Here is a 19,296-nt window from a genome sequence, read left to right on the forward strand (position 1 = left end):
GCTCAGAAACAGTTATTTTTAATGGAATCTGCATCATCAAGGGCATGGTTGACATCCTGTATAATTCCTTAATTTAATTCGAAGGAAACACTGACATCAACCTTGGACCAGTACCCAAACTAGAGCGTGTTCAAATTAATAAAGAGCTTTAATCCACTCTCCACCTTCATCTTCACTGAATTTTATCATATTGAAACCAAAATCCCAACAATAACAAATAGGGTTAAATTCATGGTTCAATTCACATTCCAAAGGCTTCCCAGGTTATTCAGTGGTAAAGATTCTGCCTGTCAATGCAGGAGACACGGGTTCAATCCCTGGGTCAGGAAGATCCCCTGGAGGAGGAAATGGCAACCCACTCCAGTATTCTCGCTGGGGTAACCCCATGGACAGAGGAGCCTGGGATCTCCTCAGTCCAGGGGTTTGCAAAGAGTTGGGCACAGTAGAAGCAACTTAGCACAGCACACAGCACATTCCAATTCAAATGGAATAGTGGCTGCATGGGGAGCCCTGTGGAGAAGGATTCTGAAGTCTGGTCAGTAGAAATGAAGGTTGTGATTAGCGACGTCTGCCATGGAGAGGGAATAGTAAAGACGAACTGAGGATGAAGTTCTGGAACCTACGGACATTTAAGGAGAAAAGAAATCTCAGGTGAGTCATGGTATCTTTTCCAAACGCCTGAAGGACAGCATATGAACAAGAAACTCAATTCATTCTAAAGCACTGAATTAGTACCAATACATGAAGTCTTAGTCTTCAGATAACAAAGAAATCGTACATAATTTAAAAAGCCTCGAATGGAACATACTCTCCTGAGAGGCAGAGTTATTCTCAAGACTTCGGAATACTCAAGCAGGGATATGTATATCTTAGAAACAATCCCAGCAGGTGTGAGAAGTTTTCCTAAGAAGATTTCCTAAAAAGATCAATAATTTTTTAGGAAATTTACCACATGCCATCAAACCTCAAGCAATGAAAAAAATCACCTTCAAGAGCAGGGTTACTTGTATTAAACTAAAAATAAAGAAAAATATCTAACAATTTCAGGTAAATATGTTTAGTTCTTCCACTGAAATTTCATTCCAATTTGAGGCAATGTCTGCACCCTGTCATAGTATTTTAAAGTATTTTTTGATTAAAAAAATACATTGAAACTGGACATCTTTTAAAATCTCACAATTCAAGATTCTGGTACTTCCCTCATGGTCCAGTGGTTAACACTTCACCTTCTAATACAGGGGTCGTGGGTTCAATCTCTTGTCAAGGAGCTAAGATGCCACATACCTCAAAGCCAAACAACAACAACAAAAAAAAACCAGAATATAAAACAGAAGTAATATTGTAACAAATTCAATAAAGACTTTTAAAATGGTCCACATTAAAAAAAAATCTTTAAAAAAAGATTCTAATGTGTAAATGTGGATATACCTGAATTAACAGTCCTTGCCAAAAATGCAACTTATCAAAGGCCCTGGTACCATAGATTTGAAACCAATTGGTTGCCCTGGAAGGTTAACTATATGATCAGTTAATGTCCCATCAGCAATCAGGGTCTTTGCCACAGAGTGAAGGAGATGGGGAGAAAATCACACAAGACAGAGATGAAAGCTGTGTAGTCAGAAGAAAAAAGCCTTCTTGATTATGCTGTGGACTTTCTGAAGTCTTTAATTCTCCCTCTAGCCCATCTTCAAACTGGCATGTGGGACGTCCTGTAGATGGATGGTGATGCTCATCAGGAGAAGCACGCACATATATCTTGTGGGTTGATTTTTTTATTTGCCAGCTCAAGAGGAGCAGGGAGATTTATTTGGAAGGATGGTAATGAAGGTGGGAAGGCACTAGTTAGACTGCAGTTTCTGTTCCCAATATGTTATTCTCACTTTTTTCCCTCTTCTTGGTGCTGAGCTGGTCTCTTTATTTCTGCTTATTTTTCTTTAAAGGGAGGATATTCTGGTACAATAAGCCAGTGACTTGAGAGAGAACGGCCGTAAAGATGTGGGACCATAGAATTCCCATGTGTAATTTTTGTCGAGATACTTCGAATGCTTTAATTGCATTCTACATTTTTATTCTACACACATGTACTTACACATAATTAGGGACTGTTTGAAATGATTGTTTTCTTTATTCCCAAAATGAGATTTCATGTTCCTTTTCTTGCCGTCTTGCTTTTGCCCTGCTTTATAAAATGAAGTCACTCGCTGCAATGAAAAAACAAAACAAAAACACAACACTTTCTTTCTTCATAACAGTAGGCACAAGGAAACGGGCTGGTTTTGCTGAACCTTAAAAAGTACAGCAAAAGAGATCACCATCACCACCTTGATCTGCGCCAAAGAGTGGAACTGTTCACTAAAAGGAAGGAGAAGATTGATATATGCTCTCGCTTCCAGGATGCTGTTTCCTGCGAAAGAAGCAAAGGCAAGGTCTCTGGGGGTTAGCAACCACCGCCGGGGGTGCCGTTCCAAAATAACAGCGAAGAGCCTGAGCTGATGACCTGTACTAGGTCCAATCCCAGTTTTGCTATTTTCCATATGACATTTGTTTAGTTACCTGTTCTGGCTTAATTTCATCTGAATATGGGGATAACAAACCTATCCTTATGGCTTTGGAAATATTAATTAGAATAATTTGAACTACACCATGCAAATGATGCTTAATTATTAAACATCACTGCTTTTCAATGTAAATATTGAGTCAAACAGCCAGATAGATAAGTACATTCAAACACATCTTGAATACCTGAAATCAACTGTAGATGGTTGAAATTTAGTAAAATAAATGTTTTATTATAGAGGTGATTGTTATTTACTTTCTCATTTACCCTTAAGGTTTACATCTCTCTGTCAAGGCTTGTCTTTTATTTTTCTTATTTTTGCAGTTGAATATTATCAAAATATAGGATCAGGGGTTTTTGAATGTAAAATGCTCTATTTCTTATGTGTGTTTGTAGCTTGAGTAATGAAAGCTAAAATGAAAATACAATTACATATGGGTTTTCACTTTATGAGATTACCCTGAACATTTTGTACATGTATGAAATTTAAGTCTTAATAATGTGGCACAAGAAGTCCCATGTCAAAAGACAGGTATGTACCAAATTTTCTTTTTGAACTTGTGAAGCACCTACCTCTGAAATTAACTCTACATTATTTATTGTGGTTAGGTGTCCAGGGCTAGTACAAAAAATCCAGTCCAACACACATCCCAATTTCTCCAAAACGGGAACAAAATTTTAGAAACAAGTTTCATAGTGTTTCTATGAGGGAAAAAAAATGAGATTGGAGACTTAACGTTGTGTAACAGAAATAGAAATAGATCTTCCAGCTGCTCCACTCCCATTTTCATTCTAAGCAACTGGTGGTGACTTCTGAGCCTTTCGCAGGGTGAGAGCAGGAGAAGATTTAAGATGGAAAGTCAGTTAGAGGGAGAGGAGAAAGATAGGGATGACAGGAAAATATGGGCATGGAAAGCAGTAGCTGTGTGTCCTTGTTTCAAGCTGTCACACTTTTTTCCTTTCAGTTATCCTCAGGGAGTACTCTGGCAATAAAAATAACAACAATCATTTATTGAGACACTTACTGAACTAGAGGCATAGTCTTAAGTGATTTTAACATGTAATCAGTCCTGTTAATAACCCTGAGAGGAAAGTATTATTCTTCTAGTTCTTATAGATGAGAAAACTGAGGTTTAGAGAGGTTAAGAAATGATGCCAAGATCATGCAGAGCTGAGAGACAGAGCCAACCTGCAACAGCCATCAGAGTTGCCCAAACTGCCAACAAAGGGAAGGACCCAGGTCTGGTTGCACTTTGTACGATTTTCACAGTGTTTTGACAACTGAAATCTTTGTCAACACCTCAAGCAGAGAATTTTCTTGGAAACATGTCCAGCTTCTCTTGTATTGGGTCTGCCTTCTCATGGGTGGGGCAGGGGAGTGGCTGCCATCTTCAGAGAGAATGGTACTCTCCAGGGCTTTGGTTTGTCTGCCTCCCACCCCCTTCCACTCTTACAGGGGTTCCCTTGTACGGAACAAGTTAGTTTTCTCTTGCTGCTTTAAAGATTCTCTGTTTTTAACCTCTGATTATAAATGTGTCTTGGTGTAGATCTCTTTGAGCTCATCTTATTTGAACTCCCTGGGCTTCCTGGATCTTCTTCCAGAAAGGTCAGGAAAGTTTTCAGCCCTTATTTACTCAAATAAGTCTTCTGCCCCTTTCCGTCTCTCTTCTCCTTCTGAGACCCCTATAATGTGAAATTTGTTCCACTTCATGTTGTCCCATAGATCCCTTAGGTTATCTTCACTTTTAAAATTATTTTTTTCTTTTTTCTACTTTGTTTGTTTAGTTATATTGCACTGACTTCCAGGTCACTCATTCTTTTTCTGCTTCCTCTGGGCTGCTGTTGAATTCCTCTAGTATTTTTCAATTCAGCTATTATATTTAGTTTTGTGACTTTCATTTGATATTTGTTATCCTTTCTATCCCTTTGTTGAAGTTCCCTCCAAGTTCATTCACTCTTTCCCTGAGATTGGTTAGCATCTTTACGACCAGCATTTTGGACTCTTTATCAAGTAGATAATATCTTCATTTCATTAAGGCTTTTCCCCCTCCTAGGTTTTATCTTGTTCATTTGTTTTTCATTGCATATATTCACTGCTTATGAAACATGTAGTGACTCAAGATGCTCTTTAAAAAAAGATTTACTTTGGCTTCTGGACAACGGTTAATAGAAGTGCCAGTCGCCTTAATCTACAGTGTGATAAAGTTGAAGATAGGTTTCCATCTTTGGGATGATGTTACGGACTGAATGTGACTTCTACGCCCTCCAATTCATATGCTGAAGCCCTATCCTTAATGTGAATGCATTTAAAGAAAGAAACTTTAAGCAGGTAATTAAGTTTAAATGAGGTCTTAAAGATGCAGCCCTAAACCAATAAGGACTGGTGTTCTTATTAGAAGAGTAAGAGATTTGGTGTGTACATGTACAGACGGGAAAGGCCATGCAAAGATACAGTAAGAGAGCAGTCTGCAAGCCAGGAAGAGATGCCTACCAGAAATAAACCATACTGACACTTTTATCTTGAACCTCCTGCCTCCAGTACTATGAGAAGTTAAATTTCTGTTGTTGAAGCCAGGCAGTCTGCGCTATTCTGTTACGGCTACCTGAGCAAACTAATACAGGTGATGATGTATTTTTTGTCTGCTCTAACACTAGGATAGAACTCCATCCCATTCTGAATGTTGTCAAGGTATATGCCTTTGAACATCCACAGTGCTCTTGATGTGTTAATGGTCAATATTCACACAAAGTTCATTTTGGTGAATAAGACGGGTGATGGAGTTATCACCAGTTTTAATCAAACACTAGGTCTTGCTAATTTCCTTGAGTAGCTCATATAGGGAATGTAGGAACGAAAGTATATATAAGTTGATGAATTGATAGTTAAATAGTTTTTCAGAAGAAACAGACTGCTTCCCCCAGTTATATTCTCTAATAAGATGCCATATCTCATTCTTCTCTCTCGTCAATGTGAAGTCATATTTGGTTCATCTGGATACCTCTATAGTTATCAGAAATGTATGTATGGGGTGGGCAGGGGTGTGGGATGATGAAAAATGAATATATTACATAAATTGGCTACAGAGCACTTGAATCATTCAAGAGTTTGGGTATCAGTGAGACAGATAAAACTGGCATTCTGAATCATGAAATACTTTGCAGTTCTCAAGAATGTATCAACAGCAGAAATTCTTTTTCTTGGGTGTAGTGTTATAACACGAGAGAGAGAGAAAAGGATAGAGAGGAAGGTAGTTCACTACAGGTGAAACTTGCAGACTGGAGCAGGCAATTCACAATTTTGTATTACCCACAGTTTTGCTTCTGAGTTTCCAGGACAGGTAACTTTGGAGCACTAAGGCTATGCAATAGCTCATAATCTAATGCTGAAAGTTATTTTAAAAGAATGGATTCCCTGAATATTGTGAGTACAAGTAGCACAATTATAGTAAGATTCCAGTCTCTTAAGATTATTATTAGAAAAGAGCAGGAATTATTGATTCCATTACAATAAAGTAATAAATCCTATAAAAAAAGAAAAAAAAATAATCGGGGTAGAGTGAAACTAGGTTTAGTAAAGTTAGAAACCATCACAACAAGAGGCCAAGTTATACACTCCCCACTTACCAATAACATCCTGTTTTTTTCTTTCATCAGTGGCTTCTAGAGTAAATGAAATTTGATAGTTGAATCATCCATTTTGTTATCTGGTACAAATTCAATGCAGGCTTCCCAGGTGGCGCTAGTGGTAAAGAATCTCCCTGCCCATGCAAGAGACATTAGAGATGTGACCCTGGGTTGGGAAGCTCGCCTGGAGGAGGGCACGGCAACCCACGCCAGTATTCTTGCCTGGAGAATCCCATGAGCAGAGGAGCCTGACAGGCTACAGTCAATGGGGCCGCGAACAGTCAGACACGATGAAGCAACTTAGCATACATGCACGCACAGATTCAATGCATAAAGTTTCAGAGGACTCTGATCTGTTCTGAATCTATCTACTTCTACTCAACTTCTTACACTTCACAGCATAAAATAATTCATAACATCCAATAACATATCTTTCTATTCTACTTCTATTCCCCTACCCCCAAATGTAGCAAATCTCTCCTTGCAATAAATGTCTTATTTTTAAAAGTTTGTTATTATTAACTTATTTGAGTTTTCTACAAACCTGCACTTATTATCGGAGAAGGCAATGGCACCCCACTCCAGTACTCTTGCCTGGAAAATCCCAGGGACAGAGGAGCCTGGTAGGCTGCAGTCCATGGGGTCGCTAAGAGTCAGACACAACTGAGTGACTTCACTTTTACTTTTCACTTTCATGCATTGGAGAAGGAAATGGCAACCCACTCCAGTGTTCTTGCCTGGAGAATCCCAGGCATGGCGGAGCCTGGTGGGCTGCCGTCTATGGGGTCGCACAGAGTCGGACACGACTGAATCGACTTAGCAGCAGCAGTAGCAGCACTTATAATTCCCAATATATTTACCAAATTTGGCTCTAGATGAATGGTAACTGTTTTTTAAAAGAAAAGGATAGAAAAGGATCAACAATGATTTTTTAAAAATGAATCTTTTTCAGATGTTGCTGTTGTTTGGTTGCTAAGTCATGTCTGACTCGTTGCAGCCCTATGGACTGCAGCACGCCAGGCTTCCCTGTCCTTCATCATCCCCCAGAGTTTGTTCAGATTCATGTCCACTGAGTCACTGATGCTACCTAACCATCTCATCCTCTGCCACTTCCTTCTTCTGCCTTCAATCTTTCCCAGCATCAAGGTCTTTCCCAGTGAGTCAGTTCTTCACATCAGGTGGCCAAAGTACTGGAGCTTCAGCTTCAGCATCAGTCCCTCCAATGAATATTCAGGACTGATTTCCTTTAGGATGGACTGGTTTGCTCTTCTTGGTGTCCAAGGGAGTCTCAAGAGTCTTCTTCAGAACAATTTTAAAGCATCAATTCCTTGGCACTCAGCCTTCTTTACATCCAACTCTCACATCCATACACGACTACTGGAAAAACCATAGCTTTGACTATATGGACCTTTGTTGGCAAAGTGATGTCTTTGCTTCTTAATCCTCTTCATATAAAACTTCACAAATTATAAGCTCTTACACAATACCTCATAAAACCAAACAGTTTAAAAAATTCTAGCTTAGACTATCATAATGAGAAGGGCAACATTACAGACTGAATCATAAGACTTGTCATGTAACTTTGAAGTAGGCAATGTTCAGACTTTTTCTAATTCTAGCAATTGTCTTACAAGTTCATGCTAAGGTCGGAATTAACAAATACTGGCCCAGGATCTCCAAAATACCTAGCAGATTGTTAATTGTTATTAAAGATTCAAAGGGCTAGGAGGAATACTCTAAAATTTCATAATCAAATGCATCAGATACTTGTTTTTCAATCAGAAGTCACTTACTAAGTGAAGACAATGAGCTGGATAGACGCTCACAAGCAGATGCTCCCTGTTCAGCAAAGAACTGCAAATGTCTTTTGTATCTGAGGGTGTCTACATGTCTGCTCCATGCTCACTGGTCTATGTCTACATGTCTCAAGTTCAACATCCCAGGAGGGTTCTAAGTGGTCTGACAAATCACTGTTTCCCTCAGAGCACAGCCTTCATACCAAACTACTTTAAACCACTCATTCTTCAAACCATTTATCACTCACTCTTCATGCTAGCTGCCCTTTTTATTGGGCTCCCAACACTGGCTCACCACTTGTGACTAGGGCAATGGTGTCAGGCCATTTCAGTGGAACCATTTATGGTACTTTTGGTCACCAGGGGTTTTGGTTGTGACAGACATTCTCAGAGGTAAAAGACCCACTACACTATATATATATATATATTTTTTTTTTTCTCACTGGAGTTAATTCACGAGTAGTCAGCTGTAAAATATTACATTTATTGAATCATCATAATTATGGTTTAAGTGTATTTTCTGTAGGATCCTCATTTGTATTTTCCTTTTAGACTTGGGGAGTTTTGAACGAACCAGAGATGGTTCCAATTAAGGGGAAGGGAGAGAACAGAGAGAGAGAGAGAGAGAGAATGGGAAACACTTCAGAGGCTGAGAGATTTGAGTCAAGGTTATTCAGGTGCCATCAAAGTAGAATCCTGGATTCCATGCAGTGGGGTCTTCTATTCAACACACTTCACACCATAATCTCATTTTTACATTTTGTCTTGTTGTCTAAAATCAAAACAGCAAAATCAAAAGAATAAAAATAACAGGAGTTCTCAAATTCTCTATTTAAATATTCCTCACTTAGAGTTGGAGAAGGCAATGGCACCCCACTCCAGTACTCTTGCCCAGAAAATCCCATGGATGGAGGAGCCTGGTAGGCTGCAGTCCATGGGGTCGCTAAGAGTCGGGCACGACTGAGCAACTTCACTTTCATGCATTGGAGAAGGAAATGGCAACCCACTCCAGTGTTCTTGCCTGGAAAATCCCAGGCAAGACGGGGGAGCCTGGCGGGCTGCTGTCTATGGGGTTGCACAGAGTCGGACACGACTGAAGTGACTTAGCAGCAGCAGCACTTAGAGTTAAGCTCAGTTAAGGGTCTGAGCTGAACTGATCTGACTCATTTCTAAGCCTGCTAGAATCACCCTTTTCTCTGATCTCTGTCTATATCTCTGCAGGTCCTGGTCAACAGCATGGATGGTGTGTGCCCTTAGTCTCAGGGAGCACTCAGCCAGCCTGCCTGAGTCATAAAGGAACTACAGCAGAATGTCTTCCTAGAGGTAAGTGATTTGTTATATCATCTTTAGTCAAAGGATAAAAACACTACAGATATTTTGATTTTTGTTTTTTGTTTATCGCCAGTTCACTATAACTAAACTGAAAAGGCTTATGAATTCACATAGTGCCAACCTGAATGACCAGGTGCAGTAACTTTTCTTGTTGAAATAAAAACTTAACCCCAACAGGCACATACGTAGCTTCTATACCTGATTCTTACTCTCCCCTCATGTATCATCCTTTTTCCTTACACAGCTGCTGAGACCTTATTTCCTTTGGGGGGGGGAAAAATGGGATTTCACCCTTTTCCCAATTCAGGTACTAACTAAACTTCTTTTTCTTAGTGATTTGAGTCAAGCCCATGCCAAATTCTTATGAAAAGAGGAACCAAGTACACTGCTTTTCACACTAACAAATAATTCCATTAAAATACATCTCATATGGCCTCACAATTGCACTTTTTAGCAGAATGATAGCCTGGGCCAAAGCCCATCACAAAAAAAGACATGAGAAAAGTGAAAAGCTCATCACACCAGAAAACTCACACTGATGTTGGACTAACCAATGAGTTCATCTTATGGTGCTAATTTTTCTCCATTCTAGCCTTTAAAGAGACGCTTCCACCTGGAAAGATGAATGGAACTTAAAAGATGGTGGAGTGAGCTGATGGGATACAGTACCTTCTGATTTAGACAAAGGTGCCTTTTGGAAACTATCAAAGTTTCCAAAAGTAAGTGGTTACACAGAAAAATTAAAGAAATTAAATGGAATCATCCTAATCAGGGAGTAGATTTTAAAATATACGTGTAATATATGTGTGTTTAAAATCTAACCTCACTCTGAGCAATTTCAGAGGCTGAAGTCTTACTGCATTAATCATAATGGTTAGGTGTTGGCTCTGCTTATCCTAAACTCAGACAAGCTAAAAGGAAGGGAGATTAATCTGATAAAGGCATCAGTACTTCTAATCGGACTGATGGGAAAGTGTAATACGGGTGTATGAGATGAGACAATGTTGGGTGAATTATAGCGAAGTGATGAACTACCTTGAAGCTGAAGCAATCAAATAGATAGCTCTCAAAATTACCAAGGCATCTTTATTCAACACTTCGGGACAAGTATTCCCAACTCAGCCTTCTTTACAAAGAGCAGAAGCACTTTGTTGTATTTGGTGAAATGAAATCTTAATAGAAGAGCATCGGCTAAGGCTGCTACCCATCACTTACCAAAATTAAATGCTAGATATTAATTTCCTTTCTAAGAGGAGGAGATGACATTTTGATATTATTTTCAATTCACAAAATAGTTAAAAATCCCAGAGAAGAGTGAATGAACAGTTTTTAAAAATGTCTCTCACATATTTGTGCATTGTGCACTCTTTTTAATTAAAAGGAATGTGAAACATTTGTTGCTCATCCTTGTCTTATAAATAATTTAGCAAGCCATTATTTTGTATTCAGAAAAAAAAAGATAATTGTCTATAAATTATTATGATTGAATACAATAAAGTCAAGATATCTTGTAATTGGTAGGGAAGAGCAAATAGTTCCTTCTGGAGTATTTTGTTTTGCTCCTGTCTGATAGATAAAAATTTCAAAAAATGAGACCATAAAGAAATATCCCCCTAAAAGCTACCCCTAATCTCACTATCAAGAGATAACTACCATTAACAGTTTTGCCTTACACAAATGCATACATACATATGTAATATATAAATAAGCACATACAATTCTGTTTTATATATATACATATACATTATATATATGTGTGATGTGTACACATACATGCATGCACATATATATATTTAATGAAATCAGACTACACAGTTATCTTTGAATCCAGCTTTCTTTTCTTAAAAATATATTGTAGGCATTTTTTCAAATTAATAGGGAAAGATCTATGTTAACATATTTAACAATGTCACAGTACTACATTTTATGTGTCTATCATTTAACTTAACATACTAGTAAATGCTTCCCTGGTGGCTCAGATGGTAAAGAATTTTCCTGTAATGCAGGAGACCTGGGTTCAGTCCCTGGGTTGGGAAGATCCCCTGGAGAAGGGAATGGCTACCCACTCCAGTATTTTGGCCTGGAGAATTCCATGGACAGAGGAGCCTGGTAGGCTACAGTCCATGGGGTCACAAAGAGTCAGACATGACTGAGCAACTTCACTCACATACCAGTGAATATTCAAGTTGTTTTCAACCTTGCCACTATGAACAGGATACATCTTTGATTTAAAACCTGAAGTCATACAAATATGAAAAATTTTATTTAGGCTACTTCATGCTGTGAAACATGAATACTAGACAAATACTCCAATGAGTAATGATACTTTATAAACCTTGAAACTGTAATCCCACTTGGCATTATATGTATGTTTTTCTATTAGCTCAGAATATTTCATATTTCCTCTAGTGTATTCCTTTGGAGGAGTCACAGAGTGGTTATTGTTCTCTGCATTTAACTATTGACTTCCGGTTGAAGCATCCAGTTATAAATGGGAGAGAGGAAACTAACTAAGTCTGAGGAACATAGTTGCTTGTATCTATTTTGTGTTCTTTCCAACAGACCACAGCCTTCCCCAGCTGTTCTTGGTGTGGGAGGACCCTGGGGAATTAACTAGCCTGATTCCACATTCCTGTCTCTTTGCTTCAACTGTAGTGCTCTATTCTGCCTTCATCCAATATCTTGTTTAACTTTGGCTGAAAATGTCAGAATACCTCTGATTAGGCTTCCTTCGACTGTAATCACTTCTGTACTCTAAAACACCTTAGATTAATTAAATGCAGTATTCATTGAGAGTTTATTTTGTGATCTTGAATTTTATGTGGCGATCTATGTTCTCTAGTCTGCAAACTGCTCATCAGAGACCCAAGATGCTATTTACTTGAAATTCCCTAAAGGTAACTCACAATTTAAATAACACATATTGAATATAGTATTTTAAACAATACTGTACCATACAGTAATGAGAAATATTTTAGGTTGTGGATACCATCAATACTTTCTCGTTGTATTATGTAAAACTATTTATCTACTGTTTTAATTAATTTAAAGAGGAAGGTCCTTCAGGTATTAGTTCTACTTTGAATTTATTTTGAAGAGATTTGAAATACAAAATCCATGATTTTCAAATGTTGAAAACCATTAGACTAGAATGAAAGTAATATATGGAGCTGTATTTCATAAATTATAGTAGCATGGTTTTTTAAATGCTTCATAGTTAAGTCAATCTCATTTGATTTTTTATATTATTTACTATAGTAGTTTTTGAAGTACCTTTTAGTAAAAATGCATACCTTTATACAATTTGTCCAGCTTTTGAATACATTTTTCCATATTTTGAGAAGAGATCAAATGATGGCAATACCGTTTGGAAATCCTAGGAGGAAAAAGATCAACAATTACCAAATAGGTCTTAACTGATTTACAGTATTTTGTTATAATTTATATTAAACTGCTAGATAGATATCATCTAACTGCACAGCAAACCTCCCATCACATCCACACACACACACAAAAAAAACAAAATTAGCAGTTAATTTTTATTAGTTGAAAGCCAGATACATGAAGCTTTCTTAAGCACATAGTTTTGTTCTGTTTTTTAAGTTTTTAAGACTGCGTGGATCACAACAAACTGTGGGAAATTCTTAATAAGATGGGAATACCAGACCACCTTACCTGTCTCCTGAGAAACCTGTGTGCAGGTCAAGCAGCAACAGTTAGAACTGAACACTGAACAACTGACTGGTTCAAAACTGGGAAAGAAGTATGACAAGGCAGTATACTGTCACCCTATTTAACTTATATGCAGAGTACATCAGATGAAATGCCGGGCTGGAAGCATCACAAGCTGGGATCAAGATTGCCAGGAGAAATATCAACAACCTCAGATATGCAGATATGATATCATTATGTGTATATGGCCGGAAGCAAAGAGGAACTAAAGGGCCTCTTGATGAAGATGAAAGAGAAGAGTGAAAAAGCTGGCTTAAAACTCAACAGTCATAAAACTAAGATCATGGCATCCAGTGCCATCACCTCATGGCAAACAGGAGAAAAAGTAGAAACAGGGACAGCTTTTATTTTCCTGGGCTCCAAAATCACTGCAGATGGTGACTGCAGCCATGAAATTAAAAGATACTAGCTCCTTGGAAGGAAAGCTATGACAAGCCTAGAGAGTGCATTAAAAAGCAGAGATATCACTTTGCCAACAAAGGTCCATATAGTCAAAGCTATGGTTTTTCTAGTAGTCATGTACAGATATGAGAAAAAAAAAAGTGAAAATATTAGTCATTCAGTTGTGTCTTACTCTTTGTGACCCCATGGGCTGTAGCCTGCCAGGAATGTTCCATGGAATTCTCCAGGCAAGAATACTGGAGTGGGTAGCCATTCTCTACTCCAGAGGATCTTTCCAACCCAGGGATCAAACCCAGTCTTCTGCATTGCAGACAGATTCTTTACCATCTGAGCCACCAGGGAAGCCCATGGATGTGAGAGTTGGACCATAAAGAAGACTGAGCACTGAAGAATTGATGCTTTCTAACTGTGGTGCTGCAGAAGACTCTTGAGAGTCCCTTGGACAGCAAGGAGATTAAACCAGTCAATCCTAAAGGAAATCAACCCTGAACATTCATTGGAAGGACTGATGCTGAAGATGAAGCTCCAATACTTTGGCTAGCCCATGTAAAGAGCTGACTTATTGGAAAAGATCCTATTGCTGGGAAAGATTGAAGGCAGGAGGAGAAGGGAGTGACAGAGGATGAGATGGTTGGACAGTATTACAGACTCAATGGACATAAGTTTGAGCAAACTCCGGGAGATAGTGAACGACAGGGAAGCCTGGCGTGCTGCAGTCCATCAGGTCACAAAGAGCTGGACATGATTTAGTGACTAAACAACAACAGCCAACTAACAATGTTGTGATAGTTTCACACGCACAGCAAAGTGACTCAGCCACACATATACATGTATCCATTCTCCACCAAATTTCCCTCCCCTTCAGGCTGCCACATAACATTGAGCAGAGTCCCCTGTACAGTAGGACCTTGTTCATTATCCATTTTAGTATAGCAGCGTGAACATGTCCATACCAAACTCCCTAACTCTCCCTTCCAGTAACCATAAGTTCATTCTCTAAGCCTGTGAGTCAAATACATAGTTTTTAAGAGTTGTAGATGACAGCCTGGAGAAGTTCTGAGCAACACAATGGCATGGGCCCCTGTCTGCATAGAGCTCACAGTCTACATGTTTTACCTTGACCTGGACAATGGTGGATTTAGCTCCTTTGGTGACACAATTTTTCTTCTGCATTTCCCCTCAATGAATTGTCTCTAGCAAAACCCCTGTTTACTGAACATGTTACTTCTCAGTCTTTATACTTAGAGATGCCTCCACCTCAACGGCTTTATCTCTGTATCCTCATGGTTCATTCCTCCCTTTCATCACATCCCTGTTCAAAGAGACCTTTTGTGACTACCTGCACATAAAACAATACCCCTGAAACGCTCTATTATTTTAAATGGTCCTATTTTCTTCACAGCTATTACTACTCTTTAATACTGTATATTTATTTTGTGTCCTGCATGAGATTATAAGCTTCATTCGGGGAAGTGCCCTGTTTTGTGCAAAAGAGTATTTGCTGACTGAATGAATGAAAAGGGAAGGGTGTTACATCCAAATACTTAAAACAGAGGGACACTTGCGGTAAGTATCACAGAACTGATTCACACAAATGCTGAGGAAGTGCGGAAGGAAGAGAGGACAAATCATTTTTTGTTGAGTAACCAGAGAAGCAGCATTTGACTGAGAACAGAAACGAATGCTTTTCAGGCATGTTAAACTGGCAGTCATTAGAGAGGTGAAACACTAAATGGACAGTGGATTTTGTAAGTAAGTGGTCAGACCATATAAAAGCATATGTTTCTCCTTTGCAAAGGATGTTTATCCTCAATGGAAATGATTCGGGGTAATTTTATTTAAGAAAACCTCCGAAGGAAGGACCTCTGCCCAGGGTCGACCTCTTTAGAGGGTTCCTGCATTACAAACATACAGAAAATAAGTGTATTGAAGAATATGCAGGAACCTTTGTCACTAGTGATCTGGCTCTCCCCTCTGGCACAATAGAGCCCCAACTCTAAGTATCGGCTTCTATGAATAACGCTATTCAGGCCCCAGGGAAAAGCCCCACATCTGTTGCTTTGTGTTTATGGAACAAAAGCGACTAAGCCCAAGTGACATGAAGGACAAGAGGTTGTAACAGACACTGCTTTAGAGTATGAAAAAAATCTGCGTGACAAAAATGCTTAAGTAAAAGACAAATTCATTAGTTTGAGCAAAATCCTTCCTTTTGGATAGCATGAACGCAACAGAACTTTATATAATGAAGTATTATTTTCTTGGGGTGCTGAAATCCATATTCTGGCTTTCTTTCTATTTGATACTGTGATTCTAGGGGCACTCAGTAATCGACGTAGCATTTGCAAGAGTAGCACATGACACAGAGGGTATATTTTGAGATAGTAAGTAATTCATATTACTTTTAAACTTGAATGTCTGAGGGTAGGCATATGCGTGAAGCATTACTGTGATTTTTTACCATTAGCAATGATGAATCCTGAAGACGAGAATAATGAACAACTTGTTCTATAAATATTTATGTGCAACAATAATCTAGGTTTCAAGACAGTAAATGAAAAGGTTAGTTTTGTGCAAATGATCTTAAACTTTTGATAATTGTAGCTATGTTTTTAATATATATTTTTATAACTGTATTTATATATTTAGTTTTGGCTGTGCTGGGTCTTCCTTGCTGCACAGGCTTTTCTCTGGTTTTGGAGAGTGGCGGCTACTCTCGAGTTGCGGTGATTGGGCTTCACGTTGTAGTGGCTTCTCTTGTTCTAGAGCGCAGGCTCTAGGGCGTGTTAGCTTCAGTAGCTGTAGCACATGGGCTCAGCGGCTGCCGTTCCAGGGCTCTAGAACTCAGGCTCAAGAGTTGTTCTATTAGCAGCTCTGCGGCATGCAGGATCTTCCAGGACCAGGGATTGAACGCATGTTGCCTTCATTGGCAGGTGGATTCTTTATCACTGAGCCACCAGGGAAGCCACAGCTATGTTTTTTATCTTATTATAACAAACAATTTTTGTTATTTAAAATGTTTATTTCTAATTTTTTCCTCTTTTAAAAAAATGAAATATAATTGATTTATAATACTTTATCAGTTTTAGGTATACAGCATGCTGCTACTGCTGCTGCTAAGTCACTTCAGTCGTGTCCAACTCTGTGCGACCCCATAGACGGCAGCCACCAGGCTCCCCCGTCCCTGGGATTCTCCAGACAAGAACACTGGAGTGGGTTGCCATTTCCTTCTCCAATGCATGAAAGTGAAAAGTGAAAGTGAAGTCGCTCAGTCGTGTCCGACTCTTCGAGACCCCATGGACTGCAGCCTACCAGGCTCCTCCATCCATGGGATTTTCCAGGCGAGAGTACTGGAGTGGGGTGTCATCGCCTTCTCCATACAGCATAGTGATTCAGTATTTATACAGATTATACTCCATTGAAAGTTATTATAAGATACTGAGTATAATTCCATGTGCTATACCATATATCCTGTTGCTTATCTGTTTTACAATAGTATTTAGTGTCTCTTGATTCTCTACTCCTAGTTTTCCCCTCTCCTTCCCTCTCCCCTTTAGCAACCGGTGGTCGTTTTCTCCATCTGTAAGTCTGTTTTTGTTTTGTGCATATTTTTTTTGTATTATTTTTAGCTTATGCATATAAATGATACCATATAGTATTTTTCTTTTACTGTCTGATATCCATTAGAAATACATTTCTACATGAAATGAGGAACATTAGAGAATAAATAGATGAAGGGAAAGATCTTAATTAATCTTACAAATAACAGTCTTGTTCAAAATAATAACAACAACAATGTAATCAGTGATTATAGCTTATGGATAAGATAAATAAATGACAACAATATTATAGGGAATGGGAGGGAGGAGCTGGGAATAATCTGTTAAAAGGTAGGTGAACTGCCCATGAAATAATATAGTGTTATTTGAAAGTGGACTTGGATTAGTCATAAATGTATATTCCAAACTCTAGAGTAACCACTAAAAAAAATTTTTTTAAGAAGTAGAATTGATGTGCTAAGAGGAGAAAAAAATGAAATCATATAAATGCTAAATTAAAACTAGCAAAGCCAGAAAGAGTGGAAGGCAAAACCAAAACAAAAAACCAACAAAGAACAAGGTAATGAATGGAAAACAGATATAAATACATAGATATTAATCCAATTATATTAATATCACTTTAAGTGTGATTTTAAATATACTAATAAATAGTATATTTAAATAAACTAATAAAAGGCAGTTACTGTGGATACAAAACAAGACCCAACTATATAGTGGGTACATGAAACCTGTATGCTGTGCTTAGTCACTCAGTCATGTTCGACTCTTTGTGACCCTTTGGACTGCAGCCCACCAGGCTCTTCTGTCCATGGGATTTTTCAGGCAAGAATACTGGAGTGGGTTGCCATTTCCATCTGAGCTATCAGAGAAGCCCATATGAAACCTACTTTAAATTAAAAAAAAAAAAAACAGATTAAAAGTGAAGGGATGGAGAAAGATATACCATCTAACATTAATTAAAAGAAAGTTGAAGTAGACACATTAATTTCAGACAAAACAGACTTCACGATGAGAATTATCTGGAATAAAGACAGGCATTATATGATAAAGGGGTCAATTCTGGAAGAAGACATAACTGTCCTTAATGTGTATGTACCTAACAACAGAGCATCAAAATATATGAAGTAAAAACTAATAGAACTGCAAGAAACGATAGACAAATTCGCTACTGTAATTGGAGTCTTCAATACCGCTTTATAAATAACTGACAGACCCAGCAGGCAGAATGTCAGTAAGGATACAATTGAACTGAACAGCACCGTCACTCAACTGGATGTAACTGGCATTTATAGACTTCTTCATCCAACAATAACCACACACTCTTCTCAAGCTCTCATGGACTATTCACCAAGATAGATCACATTCTGAGCCATAAATCGTACCTCAACAATTTCAAAACAGTATGCTTTTAGACCATGATGAAATTAAACTGAAAATTAATACCAAAAAGACAGTGTAAAATTTCTGGGTATATTTGGAGATTAAATAACACACTACTAAATAGTATATAGTATATAGTCAAAGAAAAAAAATGTCAAGAAAAAAATATTTTGAGTTAAAACTAAAATACAACCTGTCAAAATTTGTGGGATGCAGCAAAAGCAGTGTCTAGAGGGAAATTTATAACAGTGAAGTCATATAGTAGAGAAGATGAAAGATCTCGAGTCATTAACCTAAGCTTCCACTTAGAAACTAGAAGCTAGTTTCTAGGAAACTAGGAAAAGCGTAGATTAAACCCAAAGTAAGCCAAAGAAAATAAAATCAGAGTCGAATCTGAAAACAGGAAATCAATAGAAAAAAAATCAGCAAAACAAAAACTAGTTCTTTCAACAAGTGACAAATACCTAGTCAGGCTAAGAAAAAAGAAAGAAGATACGACTTACAAATATTAGAAATGAAAGCTGAACCATCACTACTGATCCCACAACATTAAAAGGATAATAAAGGAATGTTATGAACAACTCTGTTCATAAATTTGATAACTTAGGTGAAATGGACCAGTCAAGGAAGTCACAGTCTACTAAAACTCAAACAGGAGAAATAATCTGAATAGGTCTATATTTATTTGTAAAAAATGAATAAATAATTAAAAACTTTCCAAAACAGGCCCAGATGATTTCACTGGTGAATGATACCAAACAAAGAAGAAACGATACCAATTCTTTGTAATTCCTTTCAGAGTACAGAAGCACGGGAAGCACTTTCTAATTCATTCTGCTTCATCATCTATAAAACGGAGATATCTTGCACGATTGGTATGAGGATTAAATAGGATAAAACACTTGGCATTTGCCAT

General features: G+C 38.0%; 1 protein-coding gene across 3 annotated transcripts in view; it reads right to left on the bottom strand.

The window, feature by feature from the left end:
* Positions 1–218: 218 nt before the first annotated feature.
* SPATA17 (spermatogenesis associated 17) overlaps positions 219–19,296 on the bottom strand; it is a 249,351-nt gene continuing 230,273 nt past the window's right edge. For 2 of the 3 annotated variants that reach the window (XM_086345297.1, XM_086345294.1), the window contains 2 exons: positions 12,603–12,685; positions 8,441–8,749 (listed from right to left, as the gene is read on the bottom strand). In XM_086345297.1, the coding sequence (XP_086201423.1) occupies positions 12,605–12,685 (81 nt within the window). In that variant the 3' untranslated portion in view covers positions 8,441–8,749; positions 12,603–12,604. Of the gene's footprint in view, positions 620–6,181; positions 6,218–8,440; positions 8,750–12,602; positions 12,686–19,296 lie in introns of those variants that run through there. The other variant, XM_086345295.1, reaches the window with a different exon arrangement.

Source organism: Bos grunniens, chromosome 16, assembly GCF_055505025.1.
Source record: "Bos grunniens cultivar Pamir isolate PY7600 chromosome 16, Bosgru_T2T1.0, whole genome shotgun sequence".
Lineage (NCBI taxonomy): Eukaryota > Metazoa > Chordata > Mammalia > Artiodactyla > Bovidae > Bos > Bos grunniens.